General features: G+C 36.7%; 1 protein-coding gene across 1 annotated transcript in view; it reads left to right on the top strand.

Annotated features, from left to right (window-relative positions):
- LOC108910286 (lysosomal alpha-mannosidase) overlaps window positions 1-23,540 on the top strand; it is a 77,221-nt gene that overhangs the window by 34,970 nt on the left and 18,711 nt on the right. Inside the window, exons 8-13 of the mRNA XM_018714849.2 lie at window positions 1,032-1,243; window positions 4,758-4,963; window positions 5,059-5,267; window positions 12,221-12,561; window positions 12,616-12,901; window positions 16,992-17,127. Coding sequence (XP_018570365.1) covers window positions 1,032-1,243; window positions 4,758-4,963; window positions 5,059-5,267; window positions 12,221-12,561; window positions 12,616-12,901; window positions 16,992-17,127 — 1,390 coding nt within the window. The remainder of the gene's footprint in view (window positions 1-1,031; window positions 1,244-4,757; window positions 4,964-5,058; window positions 5,268-12,220; window positions 12,562-12,615; window positions 12,902-16,991; window positions 17,128-23,540) is intronic.

Here is a 23,540-nt window from a genome sequence, read left to right as displayed (position 1 = left end):
AAACTTTACTGATACTCCATTTATTTGGATACTGCTGATTTAAAAAGTCTCTAACAATATTACTAAAATGAGGGGGTGTTCCGTCATTCATAAACCAATGTTCCAGTCCGAGTTGTTGTGGCACTTCGTCAAGAAGATCCCGGACAGTGTTTTAGAGAAATTCTAAATAAGTTTTGCTATTTCATCGATTCGGTAAAATAACTGGACCAATTGATTTCCAAAAAAGTCACGCAGGACTCTTCTTGAAATTCTATCTCAACAAATATCGTATGAACTTTAATTTTATTTATGGTCAAAATCTTCTACCTCACACTTATTATTTATTTTTCATGGTGTGATGCAACATTTGAAGGAAGCGCGTACGCCACTGGATTCTACGCAAAAGACTGCATAAATTCTCTTTCTACAAATAAGAAAGTTCTACGGCATCAAAGTAACCAACCAAAATTGTAATACTTCTTCTATCTCTTGAAGATATTGAAATGGGATTTTCGCCATTTTGTGTCGAAAATTGGTTCCGTGATCTCATAACTCATAATTTTTTTTATACATGGTCGGAAAGTACCAATGGTCCATCTGCCGTTACGTGAGAGCGATAAAGTAAGTCATAGAAATCCGTGCGATAGAGAAAGATGGCTATAATGAAGGCGTCTAATAGTCACCGCCCATTTCGCCCTTCCACAAATAAGATCCACTTCTTATTTGTGGAAGGGCGGTGACTATGAGACGCCTTCATTATAGCCATCCTTCTCTATCGCATGGATTTCTGTCTTACTTTATCGCTCTCACGTAACGGCAGATGTACCATCGGTACTTTCCGAACCTGTATATCTAAATAGGAGAAATCCTTTAAAAGTGTAAATTTTGACCCACCCTGTAGAGCTACTATTAAGGCGACTTCACATTGGGATATTATTATTTACGTTAGAAGAATATTATTTATCAATTTTAAAATGCATAATAAATATAGCTCACAATTTACTGACCATTACTCGCAGAGACTATAAAACTAAATAAAAATTTGTTTCCAGGCTACAAAACAGCTCGTAGCCTTAAATGGATTAGAAGGAAGCGACTATAACAATAATGTAAAGTCTTTGGAAAAATTGCGTGATATTATGGGCATTATGCAACACCACGACGCTATTACCGGTACAGAGAGGCAACTTGTAACTAATGACTATGTCAAACAACTTACACGAGCCATAGAAGAGGCTGAGGCACCTATTGGGAACATAATAGGGTAATTAATAATTACTTAAATAAAGTACTTATGTTACATTAGAAGTCTGAATAAGGTACCACAAGCAAATGCAGGGTGTTCCAATTTAAACTTCCCACCTAGAAAATATCGGAATAAACAAAAAAACCCGAGATACGTCGATTTTCTTTTCAGGAAGGACACGTGATGGCGTAAGTTTTGGTGTTTTGGAAGCTACCGCTTAGGCAGAGGCGTAAAATACCCTTAAACTTTAAATGGCACCCTATGTTGAGTGACCCTCATTTTAAAACTTTTTCAATTCTGCTCACGATGACATAGGACTTTTTAAATTATGGTTTGGATATGACAATAAAATCATCACTTCATAATTTAAAGAATAAGAAAAAATAGCAATGAATGAAAGGATGTTATTTTATTAAGTGTTCAAACTGGTTTCTCTTCGCTTCCATACAATAGTAAAATCTTCTGAACGAACATATTGTTCAACAATTCGTCGACGAAGCTCCTCAAGTGAGTTTGGTCGTGTTGCATAAATTTTCGATTTAAGTATCCCCATAGAAAAAAAAACTAAGGGCCTTAGATCTAGCGATCTAGGAGGCCAATCTATTGAATCTCTGCGTCCTATCCAGTGATTTGGAAAGTGCTGATTAAGAAAATCACGCAGAGCTACGACATAATCATCCGCATATTCGTTTCCAGTAGATTCAGATATATGTATGTTTCCATCCAGATTTCCCGGTAGGAAGAAAGGCCTTATGAAGTGGTCTCCCAGTATGCCCGACCTAACATTCAATTTATTCGGATGCGGCGTATAAGTTTCATGAAACATGCGTAAATTTTCATCACTCCAGTAGCATCAATTATGACGGTTGACTCGACCATTCAGTTAGAACGTACATTCATCGGACAGATCGGAATAGATTGAGTACAGAATATTTAGATTCCTTCGAGCACGATCATTCATTTCTTGACAGAACTGCAAGCGGCGATCAAGATAGTTTTCATTAATTTCTTGTACCAAATTAATTTTGTATGGGTGATTCTTATAAATTTTTAAGATTCGACGGCAACTAAGTACAGGCATTCCTGAAGTACCTGCAAGTTTCCTGAGATCCAAATTTGGTGCCATCGCAATGTGATCCTGGACAGCTATCTGATGACCCTCATTACGTACGACTTGTTCACGTTGATGCTTTCGGTTTGCAACCGATCCAGTTTCCGAAAATTTGTGGACTAAATCCAGGACATACCGATGCGAAATGTTCTTGTCAGGATGACGATCATTAAAAATATGTACTGCCTGCCGTGCACAGTCATTATTCTTGTAGAACAAACTAATTATTTCCACTTTTTAAGCAATAATTGTAGAGACTATCTTCACGAATTGGAATTCAATAGATTTTGTGATGATCTTACGAGATATTGTCTCGACAAGAGAAAACGAGACAATATTGTCTCGTTTAAAGTAAAACAGGTAAAAAAGTTGAACTAATAGTGCATGAAGTTTTTGTATTGACAAATAAACGAAAAATCAAAACAAATTCTTTTATAGAGAAATTGTTGAAGAATGTCGTCAGATAACGCCCGAAATACTTCAATATGTTCGTTCGGAAATAGAGCAAAGATTTTATTATTGTATGAAAGCGAAGAGGGACATTCTTTCTTCTTTCATTCATTGAAATTTTGTCTTATTCTTTAAATGATGATATTATTGACATATCCAAACCAAAATGTAAAAAGTCGTACGTCGTCGTGAGCAGAATTGAAAAAGCTTTAAAATGAGGTGTCACTCAACATAGTGAGTGAGTAATTTAAAAAAAAAATCTGATATATTTCAAGAGGGAAGTTTTAATTGGGACACCTTGTATATGAGCTGTGATACTTTATTAAAGAAGTTCAACGTGATCAACTTTATATGACTATAAAATTTAGTAGTATAATTCAATTCACTCTTTTAAAATTTATCATGTCTATTGGTCTATAAACGGATCGAACGACGCAATCTTCACGACGTGGTTCAGTTCATGATCAAATTGATGAAGAAAATCAGAAGTGTTTTCACTCACGATTAAATATATGTCTAATGCTTTTGGCACATCACCATTTTCATTCCTTTTCGATAATCATCAAAATCATCCAGGTTTAAACCAATTACTTGCTTGTCTCCTTAAAATGATCTACATACGCGACAATCGCATTGCTGTTGATGGTAGATAGTAGCCACATATAGACAGCAGCCATTACCTCTAAACACGACAACTGTTGGTTGCGAATGTTCCCACGTTTTTCTCTACATTTCGGGAACTGATAAAGAATTTTTCGCAAATAAACAAGCAAAGTGAAATACATTTCGATTAGACATCATTCATAAAATGTTAGAAATTACTCAGTTCTTCCAAAATTCAAATGGAGATGTTGGATAAATATCTGGTGGTGGCCGATATGCTTCGGCTAGGTTTTCAAACCGATTACACGAATCCTCTCAGAATGAGAATTCTTCTGGTCGTCAGCGACTGTTCCACGACGCGGTAGTCGTGTGCGTAGACCCTCTTAGGAGTTATAGACTGAGAGCAATATGATCACATAAAAGCTTCCAAAGTATAGTAAATAAAGTTACATTATTTCCACAATTAATGGGTTGGGGAATAAGTAATGTTCGTTTTCTTTATTCAAATTTAAGATATTTTATTTTTAACTATGAAATTATCAACAAGCTAATCAGTGATGTCCATCATTATTTAACACCCCATCTGTAGAGATTCTCCAGTTTTGACGCAAAAGAACGTCATATCGCCGATCAGGTCTTCTTTGTTGAATAGCCGTATGGACTCGCCGTAGTTGTTGGACATAGAATTCTGTACTTACGGTTTGATTCTTTAGTAAGAGCTCGTAATAAAAAATCCCTTTCCAATCCCACCAGACATATAACATTGTCTGTCGAGGATGAAGTTCTAGTCTTGTTCGCGGAGTTGCTTGTTTTTTGGGGCTTAACCATTCTTTCCGCCGTTTCAAAAGTTCACGTACAGACGCAATTTTTCATCACCAGTGACAATACGATGAAGAAAACGTCCCTTATGCAAGTCAGTAGCAATTGTGGAGTGTTGATTCTTATTGTTTTCGTTCAAAACATGTGAGACACAAGCGCTGAGCCTTTGAGTTTTTTCCATCGAATGCAGATGATTTAGTACTGTTTTGTGATCACATATCATCTCCTGAGTCAATTCCCTTGTCGATTGCCTTGGATTTTCGTGCAGGAGTCGATTCAATTGATTTTCATCAAATTCAACTGGACGTCCTGAACAATTCTTGTCTTTAAAGTTGAAATCACCTTCTTTAAAAAAATGATCAAATTAAATCTAATGAAGCAACCAAAAACACAGTTTGTGTCAATTTGACAATGTTTAATTTTCATGTGAATTTTTAAATTTGAAAGAAACAGGCATTACTTATTTCCCAACCTACTATCGTCCTTAGGTAGTGACTACATGTTAAAATATTTTTTCTACTTTTTTTAATGATAATTATGACATTACAGGGAACTCTTGAAGCTCAATCAAAATGAAACCCTCGACTTAAACCTAAATATTTCGTCATGTTTGCTCACAAACGTTAGTATATGCAGCATTTCACAAAGTTCTGAAAACTTTTTAGTAGTTGCTTACAATCCTTTAGCATGGACAATTACCCATTACATCAGATTACCGGTTCCAAATGCTACCTACAAAGTTGAAGGACCAGATGGTAAGTACAACCAAATATTTAAGAAAAAAACTATTGCTATTTTATTGTATTTGGCTTATTTTTCCTCTATTACTATTAATTAGTTTGAATCGCAGGAGAAGAAAACTACGACATTGTAAGTCCAATATCATACTTTAAGACAAATATGAGCAAGCAGTCAAGTGAAAGTGAAATCGTGTTTCCTGCAAAAGATATTCCACCTTTGGGTATAAAAATGTTTTACGTCAGTAAAACTGGTGATGCCTCTAAACATGAAATCTATCCAGCTCTGAGTGAAGATGACAACTTTTTCTTCGGTGATGAAGTAAGTAACCTTTGTACTAGGGGAGTTAATAATTCAGATTTACCGTCAATTAACACGAGACAAATAAAGCGCCGTTTTCCAATAGTTATTAAATTCAAATAATATCAACATTTATCCTATATTTGTAAATAGGTCATGATTTTCAAGTCTTCAGTTTTATTAGGACCGCAATGAATCAATTCTTGTAAAATAATATGAATATTTACAGTATTTTTTACTATTTTAAAAATAATTAATAATAGATATTAGAATTATTAGTAACATGATTCATAATGTATTTTGGATTAAAACAATTTTTTTGTAATTTAACAAGTTTTATGGTACTGTCTCTTAACGTTTGCATTTGTACCTATAAAAAAATATATATATAATTTTTAAAATATTCTGTGTATAAAAAATATTGTAATAAGCTTGTAATATTTTAACAGCGCATTTTACATTAAAATTGAAAAAAAGTACCTATATAGAACTTTAAAGCTGAGATAAAGAAAATAATATTTAAAACAATTTGAGATAAAACAATTAAATTTGGAATTTAATATTACTTTACAAGAAACAACCCGGACTGAGGAGGTCGTGTATAAATATCATTCCAACTTTTTCGTACACTATTTGAACCAAAAATTAGAAAATTTAGACGATTTTTGAATGTTTTGGAGTGAAATTAGTTTTTATTATGTTGCTTAAATTTGACAAATTTTTTTTATACATATTCTTTGTTTTGTAGATTTATTGTAAGGAACAAGTTTTCTAAATATTTAAAATATTTTTCTATAATTTTATTTTCAATAAATTTTCATAATTTCTAAATTATCTAATCTAAATCTAAATCTAAATTTCTAAATAATCCACATACCCGTTTTTCATGACTTTTTATCAGTTTAAATATTTAAACTATACAGGGTGATTCATAAATAGTGACCAAAAATGAAACCTCCTATTCTTTGGCGAATTTTAACGATACAGGGTGTTAAACTTCAAAAAATATTTTTAATTTTTTTAAATAATTTAAAAACTAGTAAGTGAAATAACCCTTGCAGGTCATGAACAGGGGAAAGGAGCCGACTTTTGTGAACCGCATCCGGAAAGATGTGATTGACATTACGTTGGCTTCTCAAAGTATCACAGAAGGTATCTCTGGATGGAGGGTCACAGACTTCATTTCGATGTCCGTTCACAGGATGATCGCTTTCGAGATGAAGTCGGATTCGGAAACGATAACTCTCCGACGAAATCCAAGGGCAACGAACTGGGAGGTATATCTTGGTAACCTAGGAAGCTCCCTAGAAGCGAGCAACCAGGGTGAACGAATAACCTCCACAAGGCAGTTAGATAACGAGGTAGAAACCCTTAGCAGTTGTATCGTCTCGGCATATGAGGAGGCTTGCCCTCTCAGGGCGGCAGGTGGGCGCAAGGTCCGCTGGTGGAATAAGACCCTAGAGGGTCTCCGCCAGACCGCCAGGCGTGTCTTTAACCGAGCTGTCAGGGAAGGGGAAGGGACCTCTTGGGACGATTACAAAACTGCAAGGAGAGAGTTTAAGAAGGAACTTAGGCGTAGCAAGAGATCTGGATGGAAGGCATACTGCAGCGAGCTGGAGTCCCTGCCGGAGACAGCCAGATTAATGAAGATCTTAAGCTGCGACAAAAGGGAGAAATTAGAGTCATTAAAGAGGGAAGATGGGACTTGGACCACTTCCAGCGAGGAGTGTTTAGAACTTCTACTGGAAACTCACTTTGTAGGTAGAGGCCATGTCGTCGAGGGCACCAGAGCGGAGCCGATGCCACAAGCAGATTGGCTCCTGGCCGAGGAGCTCATTGACGACGAGGCAGTAACCTGGGCAGTGAATGAGTTTGAACCCTACAAGGCAGCGGGGTCGGACGGAATTTTCCCGTCGTTGTTGCAGAGGGGCCTGGATATTCTCTTGCCATGTATGGTAAGGGTCTTCCGGGCCAGTCTGGCGATGGGCTACGTCCCACAGGCTTGGGGGTCAGCTAAGGTGGTCTTCATCCCCAAGGCTGGGAAAGAAGACTACACTTCGGCGAAGTCTTTTAGGCCTATTAGTCTCACATTCTTTCTGTTTAAATCGATGGAAAGGATTGTGGACAGGTATCTGGTGGATGGGGCGTTGAGTAGACACCCAATCCACACGAACCAGCACGCATATAGGCGGGGCAGGTCCACAGAGACGGCCTTACATAGTGTCACGCATAAAGTAAATAAGGCCCTTCAGTACAAAGAGGTCGTCCTGGCAATATTCTTTGATATAGAAGGTGCCTTCGACAAGGCAAAATCAGAGACCATATGCAACTCGCTCCAAGACCGGTGCATATCGCCTATCGTGGTCGAATGGGTGAGTTAGGCATTGAAGGAAAGGAAGGTTAGTGCAGCCATGGGAGACTGTCGTAGGGACCTGGGAGTGGGGGGGGGGATGTCCTCAAGGCAGCTGCCTCTCCCCGCTTCTATGGTGCCTAGTGATGGACGGTCTCCTGGAACGCCTAACCTCGGAGGGATACAGTGTTGCCCATGCTTACGCCGATGATGGTGTGGTTCTAGTCGCGGGCCGGTTTTTGGACGTGGTATGCGACAGAATGCAGGGAGCCTGTAGGATCATAGAGAGGTGGTGCGAGGAAATGGGGCTCTCAGTCAACTCAAAGAAGACGTAGATGATCCTATTTACAAGGAGAAGGAAGATAGGTGACTTCAGGGTTCCAACCATGTATGGGAGGCCCCTAACTTTGGTCAGGGAAGTCAAATACTTGGGGGTAGTCCGGGACAACCCTGTCGTGGGGGCCACAGGTTGAGAGGATTATCCGAAAATCAGTGGCAACCCTCTGGCAGTTAAGGAAGGTAGTTGGCAAAAACTGGGGACTCAATCCAAGGGTGCTTCACTGGGTGTACACGGTGGTGGTCAGGCCGAGGTTGTAGTATGGGGCCTTGGTCTGGTGGCCGTGTGTGGACCGGGTGACGGTAGCCAGGAAGCTGGAGAGAATCCAGAGACTTGCCTGCTTAGGTATTACAGGGGCAATGAGGACGACCCCAACGGCCGCACTAATGGTCCTTCTGGGGTTGCCGACCCTGGATTATGAGGGAGGCGATGGCGGCATACCTTAGGATAAGGGGCGCCGGCGGTTGGAGAGCGAAAGGACGCACTGAGGGCCATGCTGCCGTGGCCCTCAGGGCGGAGAGGGACATCCCAATGTCCGCCATGAGGGTTACGGAAGCAGAGGACCGGCTTAGGTTAGGAAGGAAGTATGTCACCACTTTCCCCTCGAGAGAGCAGTAGAAGCAGGATGGTGATATGTTCTCCCCGGGATCCCTAGTGTGCTATACTAATGGATCTCGGGTAGAAGACGAGTTTTCAGGAGCAGGAATTTATCTGGGAGGCAGCGGCATCCAGGAAAGCTTTTCACTGGGTATGTATGCTACAGTCTTCCAGGCCGAGGTTTTTGCTATTTTGATGGTAGCAAGCAAGGAGGAGGTAAGGAATTGTGCAGAGGAGAAGATTGTTATCTGCTCCGACAGTCAGGCCGCGCTTAGAGCGGTTAGCTCTCCGAGGACTAGGTCTGCCCTTGTCCAGGAGTGTGGAGACGCTCTAGAGTCATAGGCCAGACGAAAAGAGAGTTGGTTTGGGTCCCAGGCCATATGGGTATCCCTGGTAACGAGAGGGCGGATCAATTAGCTCGTCTCGGGTCCAGGGGACCTGGACAGGGACCTGAACCAATCTTAGGTATCACACGAGGCAGCATTAACGGGGCCCTAAATAAATGGGCCTATCAAACTTTAGGTCGTAATTGGAGGAAAAATAGAAGATGTAGGCAGGCCCATAGTTTTATACATGGACCTAGCAAATCCAAGACGAGATGGCTGCTGAGCGTTAGTCGAAGAGCCCTAAACCAAATGGTGGGTGTTCTGACAGGCCACTGCAGACTTAGGAGGCATTTAAGCTTAATAGGAATTGAGGAGAACCCTCTATGCCCGAAATGTGGCGAAGGGGAGGACACCCCTGTCCACCTTCTGGGACAGTGTGCAGCCTTTGGGAGAATAAGACATAAAGTCTTTGGTGCTGAAGAGCTGCAAGGGGTTGAGGTGAGAGACCTTCCATGGACCAAAATCCTGTCATTCATCAGGGCGTCGGGTAGGTTCGAGGAGGGTCAGAGGCAGGAGGGTCAGAGGCAGAGAGTGGTTAGGTGATGGGACGGCGGGGTAGGCAAAAAGGGCCCACTTGTGACCTAATTGCCAGGCTGAGGCTGCCCCTTTTTACTACTACTAGGTACAAGTGAAATAATTTGAAATTGGCACATGTATTTATGTAACATTTTCCAAAATCTGAGGGCTTTTCCTAAAATTTACATGCATACAGGGTATCGATGGCATATTTTTCTAAATAAAATAGTATCCCACTGCTTTACGGTAACAACCACAATATTTTCGGGTTCGCCTTTCAATTTTCTGCAAATTACTACTCTCTTATGTTTTTCGAAAAAAAGCCTAATTTTTCGAATAAAACTTAAAAACCAACTGGAAACACTTTTACTTAAATGACATGACAAACACTAATCATTCGAATAAAGAAATTAATAACATTAGTAAGCATTTCAATGATTTTATTTGAGTAAATGCTCAAAAATACATCCATTTGTACGAACACAGGCGCGACATCTTTTTATATGTACTCTAACCAATATGTTTGAATCGGGCAAAGTCCAACAAATCTAGCAGTATCGGTTTGCAACATATGCGGGGATGATTTTTTTTTTCTGAAGGGGTCAAGAACAGTAATATTACACTTTAATATGATGGATATTTTAAAAATCTACTAAACGACATTATCAGAGAACGTTATAAATAAAATAATATAATATTTTATTTTACTTTACCACCACAGAGATAGGCTTTTAATAAAACTAAAATAAAAAATACGTGCGAATTTACCTACACCGACGACCATGCCGTTAAAAGGATTTCAACAGAACTGCCGGTAGTGAGCCAGCAACAAAAATAAATTTATGCCCATAAAACGAGTTAATAAAAGATAGCTATAGTAGGATCATATTCGATGCAAAGTAATAAATCATTGCCTGTCAAGGGAACCAATGAAGTACGGTTTTAAGGGTTTTACAAATTGGATAATTTCTTTATACATTATACAGTTCAGGTCTGGCACCCTTGTTCGTACAAAAATTCCTTTATTCTCATAAACTATTTATTTTAAATGTAATTTATTATAAATCCAATTTGTTTCCTAAATTCCACATATGTACTACATTTTACCTCTGTACGCGCCACTGTTGTTTACTTGTTTTTTGGAAGCGCTCTCTAATTGACGGCAAAGCTCGCCAGGTTAGTATTTGACGTATAACCGACCAGTTCGTACACTCGATGCACCTGGGCGACTACAGCTACTACCAGAACACAGTGCGTATGCAGCGGTATTTCAGATTTTACATTGAATTTCATTTTAAATTTGAAATGATTTATCTTACGCCTCCTAAAAATGATGACATGATTTTCCTTTGATAAAAGACCGACAACTTTTTGCTCTACTTTGCATCGAATACGATCCTACTATAGAACAGACGGGTCACCAGGTTGGCGACGTTGCCACTTATTTAGGAAAAAATCATAAAGTACAATAATAAATGATCAAGTCGAAACATATTTTATTAAAAGAATTTTTGTATATTTGGCATATAAATAACAAACACTCGGGCATAAACAATATGTATTTTATAGTAAAACGCATGTAACATAGATGTAGCAAATTATTTATGCCTACAATATTATTCGTTTAATGCCAAGAACTTACCGTGTGTGTTACTAATACTAATCCTCAGTAGGTATTACAAACATCTTTAAATAATGTTATATTTTAATAGTACCGAATTATTTTAAAAGATAAGGAAATTTAAGAATTTAATGTGACAACAATGTTTCTCGCTTGTAGTGGACTTTGCCCCATTCAAACATATTGGTTAGAATATAGTAACGAAAATGTAATTTGTTCGAAATTTATTGTTGCTTAAATCTGATGAATAGCATTATTTATTCTTTCTTTAACAGCTCACAATGTCAAAGTTGCTATCGCAGCTTACTATGTAGTTTTAAACCGGATTTTATTCCAATATCGAAGTGTATTTTCAGTTCGTTTTTTAAGTTTTACTGGAAAATCAAGCTTTTTTCGAAAAAACATAAAAGAGTAGTAATTTTTAGAAAATTGAAAGGCGAATACGAAGATACCATGAGTGTTACCGTAAAGCAGTGGCTTACTATTTTATTTAGAAAAACATGCCACCGATACCCTATATCTCCGCCACTGGTGCATGTAAATTTTAGGAAAATTCCTCAGATTTTGTACAATGTTTACATAAATACATGTGCCCATGTGTTTTTATAACTGTGTAAATAATTTATTTGGTGGATAATAATAATATCTAATTTCCATAGAATGAAAACAGTTGATTTTTCAATGTACCTCATTGTTTTGAAAATAGTAGAAAAATCCAAAAGTAATTGTGTGATAATAAATTTTCTCATTTTTAATGCTCTCATTTTGGTCAAAATTAAATCGATCCTAGTTCTAGTGTCTTTATCACTGCATTTTTCATTTAAACTAAAGAAGAAAGTAGCTAATTAACGAGAGTTATACTGAATTCTGAAAAAATATTGAAATTTTTTTCTTTATAAGTTTTTGACGATATCTTAAACGATTCTCCTTAAACAACTTTTAAACTATTCTGGCAAACCAGCAGTCAGAATCAATTTTTAAGTGGTCAAAGACGCAGAAACCATTATTAAATAATTTTATTTATGACTTCGATAGTAAAAACTGTTTCAAATATCGCAAACTCTTTGACGGACACTGTACGTTTTATAATTAACTTTGTACAGTTTTATCCTTCCTTCAAAGCCATAGGAGCATTGAAATGAACTGACCGAAGACTATTATTTTCAGGACGTTGGATTCCAAATTGATAACGAAACAAATCTTCTAAAGTCCGTCACAATGAACGGAATATCTGTAGACATCACCCAAAACTTCTACTATTACAAAAGTGAAACTGGACAATTCGATGAATCAAATGCCGCCTCAGGGGCTTACATCTTCCGGCCTACTAAATTATCCCCAGATCCCCTTGTCGGTAAAGTAATCAATGCGGGTATTATAAGGACAACCAATATTGAAGAATTCCACCAAAAATGGAGTGATAACAAGGTGAATGTTTCACAAATCATCAGAGTTTACAAAAGTGAAAAATACATTGAATTCGACTGGCTTGTCGGTGGGATAAACGTGTAAGTATAGTAATATAACTTCTTAGTAATATAACTCTGGCACTACTATTTTAGACTTGATGAGAGAGGTAGAGAAGTAATTAGCAAATACACGGCGCCAGAATTTGAAAATTATAATATATTTTATACCGATTCCAATGGACGGGAAATGATTAGAAGAGAACTGAATATCCGATCAGATTACACGTATAATGCAACAGAGGACCCAGTCGCAAGTAACTACTATCCTGTAACTTCAAGAATACTGATAAAGGATGAAAATAGGGATGTGGAAATAGCCCTTCTCACAGACAGGTCTCAGGGTGGATCCAGTATGGAAAATGGTCAAATAGAATTAATGGTAATATCAATTACACAATTTTAATTATTATAAAGGGTTTAGTCCAGTCATTATAGACATGGAACAGCCTGTTTCGGGAAAAAAATACTATTAGAAGTTTTTCTGCGGAATATTGTTCGGAAATGTGTTATAAATAAAATATCAAAAAATCAACTCGAGACTAGTTGGGAAACTTTATTTAAACAATGGTCAAAGTTATGGAAAAGTGGTTTTTTAACTCGCGTAAAAAAACTATTATTCATAGCGAAAAGAGGTTTATACAAAAAAGGTAGGTATTAAATACACCTTTAAAATGAGACAAGTTCGATTAAATTCCGATAATTTGTTTATGCGCAAGAGCTCAAAAATGGTCGAAATTGTCCGCTTTTTTCAATTGCTAATAATTAGTGCAATTTTCATCGTAGACACTTGTAATTCAGGATTTTTGAGGCTTTTTACACCCTTAATAAGTGATAAAAATTTCAGCCCGAAAGCTTAATTGGTTTGGCGTTGGCGGAATTTGTTATCTAAGAAGATGCTATTTTCAATTCATTTTTCCCAAGCTCACAGGCGTTGTAGAGTTTCGATCATTAGTTGTTTTTGTACCTAAATAGTTGTATTGATATATGCATTTACTGAGAATTTCGTTTTTCAAATTTAATTTGTTTAAAAATGACTGAAAAAATGTTAATATTTATTAAATTGTTAAGATAGGTAATTATTATAAAATAAAATAGGAACGTCTATACTTTAATTTTCTTCGAATTTTTTTAAAAAAATCGTTGTAAGTTGATTAGAAGCTGATAATTTATTTTTTTTTAATTTAATCGCAGTGGCCTTAATTAAGTGCCGAAATTTTTAAAGAGTATACATTAAGAGCTATATTTTCATATCCTACATTAACATTAAGGTGAATTCAACTATTTAATTGCGAAAAAGAAGATAGCGGCGATGCGTTCTATTACTTGGTCTAGCGAACGAGTGGGGAGAGCGAGGCGGAGCATGCGCGCTTAACAATTTAATAAATATTAACATTTTTTCAAAGTCATATTTAAACTAATTAAATTTGAAAAATTAAATTATCAGTAAATGCATATGTCAATACAACTATTTAGGTACAAAAACAACTAATGATTGAAACCCTACAACGCCTGTGAGCTTGGGAAAAATGAATTGAAAATAGCATCTTCTTAAATAATAATAAATTCCGCCAACGCCAAGATAATGAAGCTTTTTGGCTGAAATTTTTACCACTTATTAAGGGTGCAAAAAGCCTCAAACATCCTGAATTACAACTGTCTGCGATGAAAATTGCATTAATTATTAGCAATTGAAAAAAGTGGACATTTTCGACCATTTTTGAGCTCTTGCGCATAAACAAATTATCGGAATTTAATCGGACTTGTTTTACTTTACAGATTTATTTAATACCTACCTTGGGCGCGGCGGTAGCCGAAGCGGCCAAGGCTTGCCTACAGAGGCGAGCCAGGGCTGTGCGGCAAAACCGTAGTGGGTTCGAATCCCGCACGCGGCAGGAAAATTCTTTCGAATTTTCCTGTCGTACCATGGATGTTTGTGATTGTTAAAGTGGAGGGTAGTGTAAGTTAGCAGGCAAAAAGGGCCAAGCATGGCCTAATTGCTGGTAAGCTTCACTATCTAATACCTACCTTTTTTGTATAAACCTTCTTTCTCTATGAATAACAGTTTTTTTACGCGAGTCAAAAAACCACTTTTCCATAATTTTGACCATTGTTTTAACAAAGTTTCCCAACTAGTCTCGAGTTGATTTTTTGATATTTTGTTTATAACACGTTTCGGAACAATATTCCGCAGAGAAACTTCTAATAGTATTTTTTTCCCGAAAAAAAGCAATAATGACTGGCCTAGTTGGCAAATGTGTTGGAACACCTGTGTATAGGGTGAATCATAAGTTTGGTTAACAAATACCTTTAACAAAAGTTTTTGTAGTATTTCAATTTCAATCACATACTTTGATTTCCAACATCTACAATATTTTTAGAAATACGACATTGTCGACAGTTTTTTAAATAGACCTGTTTATTTTTTGATGGAAGCCACCCCTTCTAGGGGGTGGAAAAAAATAAGATATTAAAAGTTTCCCAACTAGTCTCGAGTTGATTTTTTGATATTTTGTTTATAACACGTTTCGGAACAATATTCCGCAGAGAAACTTCTAATAGTATTTTTTTCCCGAAAAAAAGCAATAATGACTGGCCTAGTTGGCAAATGTGTTGGAACACCTGTGTATAGGGTGAATCATAAGTTTGGTTAACAAATACCTTTAACAAAAGTTTTTGTAGTATTTCAATTTCAATCACATACTTTGATTTCCAACATCTACAATATTTTTAGAAATACGACATTGTCGACAGTTTTTTAAATAGACCTGTTTATTTTTTGATGGAAGCCACCCCTTCTAGGGGGTGGAAAAAAATAAGATATTAAAAGTAACCCCCGGAATCGATAAAGCAATAAATTTAAGCAAAAAGTATCTTATGAACGTTTTTCAATAAGTCAATATTTTCTGAGTTATTAGTGATTGAAAATTCATTTCTTTATTAAAAAAGACATTTTTCAGTAGTTTTTCTCAAATTACTCGAAAAAAAAACATCCCAAAGAAAATGAAGCTTATAGAAAAAGAAAAAGATTGACTTTTTTCATTTATGTAGGTGCAATAAGTGCTGAGATACGGCTGGTTGAAGATAATTTCATGTCCGCCAAAAATTAAATTGGAAGCATTAACGTAAAATAATTTTAAAAAATCTACTTTTCAAGAAAAATGCACAGAACATTTTTTAAAATACTTTAAAAAATCTTTAAAATGAGCTTTACTTAAGTCGTTTTATTTTTGAAAATATTAAGTTTTGATTGTAACAAATTTTTTTTAATTCCAAAAAAATAACATATTTTTGAAAATAACTAAAAATAAAAAAGATACGAAAAATATTATCATTTAATGCAATGTTTTTGGTAACATTTTTAAATCACGATCATTATAACACTTAGATACTCTTCAACCCTCAGGCCGAAAAGAACTATTCTTCTTACTCTTCTGCTATAAATAATTCTGATTGTTGAGATCGGTGATTCCAAATGTAACATTATATTTACAAATTTAAGATGGTAGATCCAATATGGTGGCTGAGGTGATTCTATAATACCACAATGTTGGCAACAAATTCGAATACCGTAGACTTTATAACCTCCCATAGCCCTATAGAGTGAAATTCCGAATTATATCAACGAATATGCCAAATTAATAAATTCCAACAAACGGTTTCTTAGAGAGGACCAGAGATATGATTGACTCAAAATGGATTTTGCAGAAGAGTAGTACTTTCAGATGTCATAACGAGTTTTGTGGAGAAAAATCACCTCGTGATGTACTACACTTTTAAATTAGGATATCTCTAAAATATGATGTGATGGAGCAACGGATAGAAAGTCAGTCACATTTTGGATCAATAATTATAGTACTTCCAGTGTAATAATGAACAAGCATCTACTTCCTCAATATGTGATACTTGTGATTACACAAAACTAAATTTATAAAATCAACTCCTCGACTGATTCTTTTGGTGCAGTAGATATTCCAATTAAACCAAAAAAGTGTGTGTTTGTTACATTTCAATTTCTGAAGTGACATGTATAGAATAATTTTATAGACATATCGACATCAAAACGGTTGACAAGTATTGGAGTTGATCAGACTTTGATTATATGTTCTGAGTCTTTCTACTCCAAATAGGAATAGAAAACAAGTTGATAAAACAGATCACCTGTTTTATCTAACCTTGAAATTCAAAGGGTACATAAATACGGATAATAAAATCTAACATGGACTTTGATGATCAAGATGTGATTATTTTGGAAATCGCCATCAAATTCTTGTATTTCCTACTAAAAAATATTTGTTATTAACCCATCTGATCTTCCGCAAACCTTGTAGTGTATAAAAGGTGGATATTTGTTTCAGTTCTATAGTATATAGTTTAAATTACAATTTAAATTTGAATGCTCTTTAATGGAACAGAATCTTATTCATACCATATCGATAGTTTAACTTGTTTTGAATTTATTATATCTTCAGATCCATAGAAGAATTATGCACGATGACCATAAAGGGTTGGTCGAAAGCCTCAATGAGATGGAGTTTGGAAGTGGTGTCTATGTTCGTGGTTCGCATTATCTAATAATTGGCTCTGCTGCAAAGAGTAATCCAGATGGTAATATTTATTTTTCATAATTTTATAGAATAAGTAACATGGTAATTTAAAATTTTCAGAAATTATTGAACGAATAAACCATAAAATGAGTAACCTATAAGTTCTTTATTTTTGGAAAAATCTAGTTGGAGTATCTTAATTATTTTGCAAACTTGCAAAAACATCTATTAGTACGTATAAGAAGAGGAAAGTTTGAAAATTTATTTAGGTTATCGATTTCAAGAGCAGTGTCAGTAGTATAGCTATGTTCATACGGAGCCAAAATCCCATGTATTTTCTTATGGAGGTTCAAATTAGCGAAAATGGTACCTTTCAAGGTCATTCGAGGAGCTGCCTCCCTAGGACCCCACCTTAGGCTTTGCCCCCTAGGGCCCCCATACAGGTATCCCCACGTAGGTTGCCTTCCGAGCGTAGGGCTTCGCCGCACCTAGGACTTTGCCCCCAGGACTTTGCCCCCAGGGGCCCCCACGCAGGTCACCCACGCCGTCCGCGTAGGTCACCCCATGTCGGGGATACGCTGTCGCGAGTACCCCAACGTAGGTATGCCGGAGTTAGTTTCCTGCGAGGAGCTTCGCCCCAGGGCCCCACGCTTCGGTGTTGGAGCGCAGCAAACGCTTATCAGTAGTAGTAGTACTTGGCGTTATCAGTAAGGACACCGATACCACCTTAGTTTCCTAAAGAGCTAGCAAGGAACCACGTTGCGGTCTGCAGCGGATGTAACGTCACAAGATGGCGGCGGTCTGCGTGGAAGGTGATTGGTCGTTAGGGATAAGATGGCGGCGGTCTGCGTGGAAGGTGATTGGTCGTTAGGGATAAGATGGTTGCGGTCTGCGTGGAAGGTGACTGGTCGTTAGGGATAAGATGGCTGCGGTCTGCGTGGAAGGTGATTGGTCCTAAGGTCCCATGTATGTCTTTATCCCACATAGGTAGGCCTAGGGCTTCGCCCTCCCAGTCACGGGTCCCCATATAGGACTCTACACCCCCGCTAGGGCTCTGCCGCCGTCGTCATGGGCCCCATTAAGCGGGTGCCAGAGCAGCAGCGATTTCAATTTTAATTATTTTCCCCCATTTGCAAATTAGTTCAGAACGCGGACGAGCGCTTATCAGTAGATGGCGTAGCAAGTGGATCGCGCGGACATTGTCAATATAACAGGCTAATAACATCATCTAAGAAAAAATATACTCCAAGATAATTACTCAATACTTACTGGAATAATTCTATGCTATTATAAATGTATGAGTTAAATATAAACTAACTAGAGTAGCTACATGTGTTAAATGCTTTGTAACTTCTTAATACCGCCGTACCATGTTAAAGCCCATGTGAGTAGGATGACACTGTATAGTACGCTGCGTAGCTACTCATTATTTTAATTACTTTTATTTTATCAGCAATTAAATGGATATTAGTGAGTCGTTATAAATTCATTAAAATATACTTCAAGATCACCCGGTGGTCTGGTGGCTTCTGTACTCGCACAACTACAAATAATATTAGTGTTATCAAAAACACATTAGTGGAATATTACATTCAAAACCGTCTGACGTTTATCGTTCGAGGGTCACACGGTGTCAACGCGTTAATCTTAAACTCTTTAAGAAGAAATCCTATTAAAAACCATTAAAAGCATTAATCTTAAACTCTTTACGAAGAAATCCTATTAAAAATCATTTAAAGCATTAATATAAACTCTTTACGAAAAAAGACAAAAAAATTATTTCTATAAGAAACTACATTAAAAACTTGGAACTATTCATAAAAATATCATATTATTTCAATTTCAAAATCCCATAAATTTAATTAAAAACTGGAAAAAAATAGCAAAAACTTATATTCGAAAAATAAATCATAAAATCAGATAAAAAAATCATATCGTTTCAATTTAAAACCCCATAAAAATAAATAATGCTAGAAACTTAGAACTTAACAAAAAAAAGACATACTAGAAAATTTAAAAACGGCCTAAAAATCAAAAACTAGAAGTTTTTGATTTTTAATCAAAATAAATCGAAAAAAATCAATCAAAATTTCATATAAAATCCTATTAATTCAACAGAAAATTTATACGTAAAATAATTTATATATATTTATCATAAAATAATTACGGTTTGAGGTAATATCCACATAAAAAACTTACCAACTGAAACAAGGAAACGCCACAGAGCGCAGGGCTATAGGGTGGGGGCGGTTCTTTGATAGCCATAGGGGCCTCAACAACAACAGCAATAATTAGTTGGAAGCCCCAGCAACTCAATTCCACAAAAAATGTTCGCACGCATGCGCACAAACGAAAGCGTTATCTATACATGCCCCTTGAAGGCGACGACCCTTATCTTATTAGGACTGGTATTACAGACGCCAAGGGCTGTACTCTCCCGCATGAAAGCGGTACCTGTCACGCTAACGTGAGGAAGAAAGTCGACCGCCAGCCCACGAGCCCCGCGAGCACCACACCTCCGTACACCTCAACAGATCAGCGAAGAATGAACGATTATAAAAGCTATTAAGCTTAAGATGCGCACCGCTACCACCACCACGTATATCACGTGTTTTCTACATCTCAGCAATAATTAGTTGGAAGCCCCAGCAACTCAATTCCACAAAAAAATGTTCGCACGCATGCACACAAACGAAAGCGTTATCTATACATGCCCCTTGAGGGCGACGACCCTTATCTTATTAGGACTGGTATTACAGACGCCAAGGGCAGTACTCTCCCGCATGAAAGCGGTACCTGTCAGGCTAACGTGAGGAAGAAAGTCTACCGCCAGCCCACGAGCCCCGCGAGCACCACACCTCAACAGATCAGCGAAGAATGAACGATTATAAAAGCTATTAAGCTTAAGATGCGCACCGCTACCACAACCACGTATATCACGTGTTTTCTACATCTTCCGATGGAAGTGACGTCATATGGTCAATTGGCGCTAAATTTAAAATTCAGTTAAGACAAAGGGATAAATATAATAATATACCTTTGGTAAACAAGAAAGTACCGGGCTTAATCACCAAGTCGTCAACTCATGGCGGCATGGAAGTGACGTCATATGGTCAATTGGCGCTAAATTTAAAATTCAATTACGATAAGGGGATAAATATAATAATATACCTTTGGTAAACAAGAAAGTACCGGGCTTAATCTCCAAGTCATCACCTTCATTTTGTAAAGAATTACTTAACAAATTTAATTTATATTCAAATACTTTAATTATTTCTTACGACACCCTACCTTGGGGCACTATTCAATAGATAGTATGTTGTATAATTATTATTATTTGTGGATTTTATTTATTTTTTGGATAGGCTAAAACAAATAAAACAGAAATTATATAGACATTATTTTATTTTTTCCAATTAAATTACAAAATTAGCAGCTACCTAATTATAATGAATTATATAATATTTATCAACTAAAAATCATAACAGTGCTACTTAAGAAATGGAAAACCATTGTGTACGGAACCATCTAATATATTGTATGTGAGGTAAGCATCGTGAAGAATTATATATATTTTTTTATTTTCCAAAAATTAGGTATATTTCTTTACACTATCTTAAATTCATGTCTATGAATTATTTGATATTTTTTATTGGATAGCACCCTAGAACTATTATAGAGAGCATCACGGAAAATGCAGATATGTGCTTGATCTTGTGAAATATTATAGGAATTAAGATAGAGTAGTTAAGATATTCATCTCACTAATAGCTGGTGATCAACTGATATTTTTCCCAGCATTAGAAATGTTGTAAGTCGATAACGGCACCTGTATTTATAGAAAGTACCTCGAAGAGCGGCTTCAATAAAAAATATGTTTAATGTATGCGCAGAACATACTTGTAATTAGTACCTTAGTTTCTTCAAAATCGCAATGTTAGCATAAATCATGATAATAGAGGTCAATGAACTCCAAACAGTATTACGTCATTCTTAGGTCGTCTGGGGTCAAGGTTCAGACCTGTTTTCTACTGGTTCAGACCTGTTTTTAGCATAAACTGTAACCTGATATTTTATTTCCTTTATAATTGCAGTGTTAGCAAAAATTCTAACCTAATATGCAGGCTTGCTAGTAAACCTAGCATGAGCCTCTTTAGCTCAGTGGTAGAGCANTACCAAAGGTATATTATTATATTTATCCCCTTGTCGTAATTGAATTTTAAATTTAGCGCCAATTGACCATATGACGTCACTTCCATGCCGCCATGAGTTGACGACTTGGTGATTAAGCCCGGTACTTTCTTGTTTACCAAAGGTATATTATTATATTTATCCCCTTGTCGTAATTGAATTTTAAATTTAGCGCCAATTGACCATATGACGTCACTTCCATGCCGCCATGAGTTGACGACTTGGTGATTAAGCCCGGTACTTTCTTGTTTACCAAAGGTATATTATTATATTTATCCCCTTGTCGTAATTGAATTTTAAATTTAGCGCCAATTGACCATATGACGTCACTTCCATGCCGCCATGAGTTGACGACTTGGTGATTAAGCCCGGTACTTTCTTGTTTACCAAAGGTATATTATTATATTTATCCCCTTGTCGTAATTGAATTTTAAATTTAGCGCCAATTGACCATATGACGTCACTTCCATGCCGCCATGAGTTGACGACTTGGTGATTAAGCCCGGTACTTTCTTGTTTACCAAAGGTATATTATTATATTTATCCCCTTGTCGTAATTGAATTTTAAATTTAGCGCCAATTGACCATATGACGTCACTTCCATGCCGCCATGAGTTGACGACTTGGTGATTAAGCCCGGTACTTTCTTGTTTACCAAAGGTATATTATTATATTTATCCCCTTGTCGTAATTGAATTTTAAATTTAGCGCCAATTGACCATATGACGTCACTTCCATGCCGCCATGAGTTGACGACTTGGTGATTAAGCCCGGTACTTTCTTGTTTACCAAAGGTATATTATTATATTTATCCCCTTGTCGTAATTGAATTTTAAATTTAGCGCCAATTGACCATATGACGTCACTTCCATGCCGCCATGAGTTGACGACTTGGTGATTAAGCCCGGTACTTTCTTGTTTACCAAAGGTATATTATTATATTTATCCCCTTGTCGTAATTGAATTTTAAATTTAGCGCCAATTGACCATATGACGTCACTTCCATGCCGCCATGAGTTGACGACTTGGTGATTAAGCCCGGTACTTTCTTGTTTACCAAAGGTATATTATTATATTTATCCCCTTGTCGTAATTGAATTTTAAATTTAGCGCCAATTGACCATATGACGTCACTTCCATGCCGCCATGAGTTGACGACTTGGTGATTAAGCCCGGTACTTTCTTGTTTACCAAAGGTATATTATTATATTTATCCCCTTGTCGTAATTGAATTTTAAATTTAGCGCCAATTGACCATATGACGTCACTTCCATGCCGCCATGAGTTGACGACTTGGTGATTAAGCCCGGTACTTTCTTGTTTACCAAAGGTATATTATTATATTTATCCCCTTGTCGTAATTGAATTTTAAATTTAGCGCCAATTGACCATATGACGTCACTTCCATGCCGCCATGAGTTGACGACTTGGTGATTAAGCCCGGTACTTTCTTGTTTACCAAAGGTATATTATTATATTTATCCCCTTGTCGTAATTGAATTTTAAATTTAGCGCCAATTGACCATATGACGTCACTTCCATCGTAAGATGTAGGAAACACGTGATATACGTGGTGGTGGTAGCGGTGCGCATCTTAAGCTTAATAGCTTTTATAATCGTTCATTCTTCGCTGATCTGTTGAGGTGTACGGAGGTGTGGTGCTCGCGGGGCTCGTGGGCTGGCGGTCGACTTTCTTCCTCACGTTAGCGTGACAGGTACCGCTTTCATGCGGGAGAGTACAGCCCTTGGCGTCTGTAATACCAGTCCTAATAAGATAAGGGTCGTCGCCTTCAAGGGGCATGTATAGATAACGCTTTCGTTTGTGTGCATGCGTGCGAACATTTTTTTGTGGAATTGAGTTGCTGGGGCATCCAACTAATTATTGCTGTTGTTGTTGAGACCCCTATGGCTATCAAAGAACCGCCCCCCACCCTATAGCCCTGCGCTCTGTGGCGTTTCCTTGTTTCAGTTGGTAAGTTTTTTATGTGGATATTACCTCAAACCGTAATTATTTTATGATAAATATATATAAATTATTTTACGTATAAATTTTCTGTTGAATTAATAGGATTTTATATGAAATTTTGATTGATTTTTTTCGATTTATTTTGATTAAAAATCAAAAACTTCTAGTTTTTGATTTTTAGGCCGTTTTTAAATTTTCTAGTATGTCTTTTTTTTGTTAAGTTCTAAGTTTCTAGCATTATTTATTTTTATGGGGTTTTAAATTGAAACGATATGATTTTTTTTTCTGATTTTATGATTTATTTTTCGAATATAAGT

Source organism: Anoplophora glabripennis, unplaced genomic scaffold (genome assembly GCF_000390285.2).
Source record: "Anoplophora glabripennis isolate ALB-LARVAE unplaced genomic scaffold, Agla_2.0 scaffold386, whole genome shotgun sequence".
Lineage (NCBI taxonomy): Eukaryota > Metazoa > Arthropoda > Insecta > Coleoptera > Cerambycidae > Anoplophora > Anoplophora glabripennis.
Note: the sequence above shows the minus strand (reverse complement) of the source record. Positions and strands in the feature narration are given on the sequence as shown.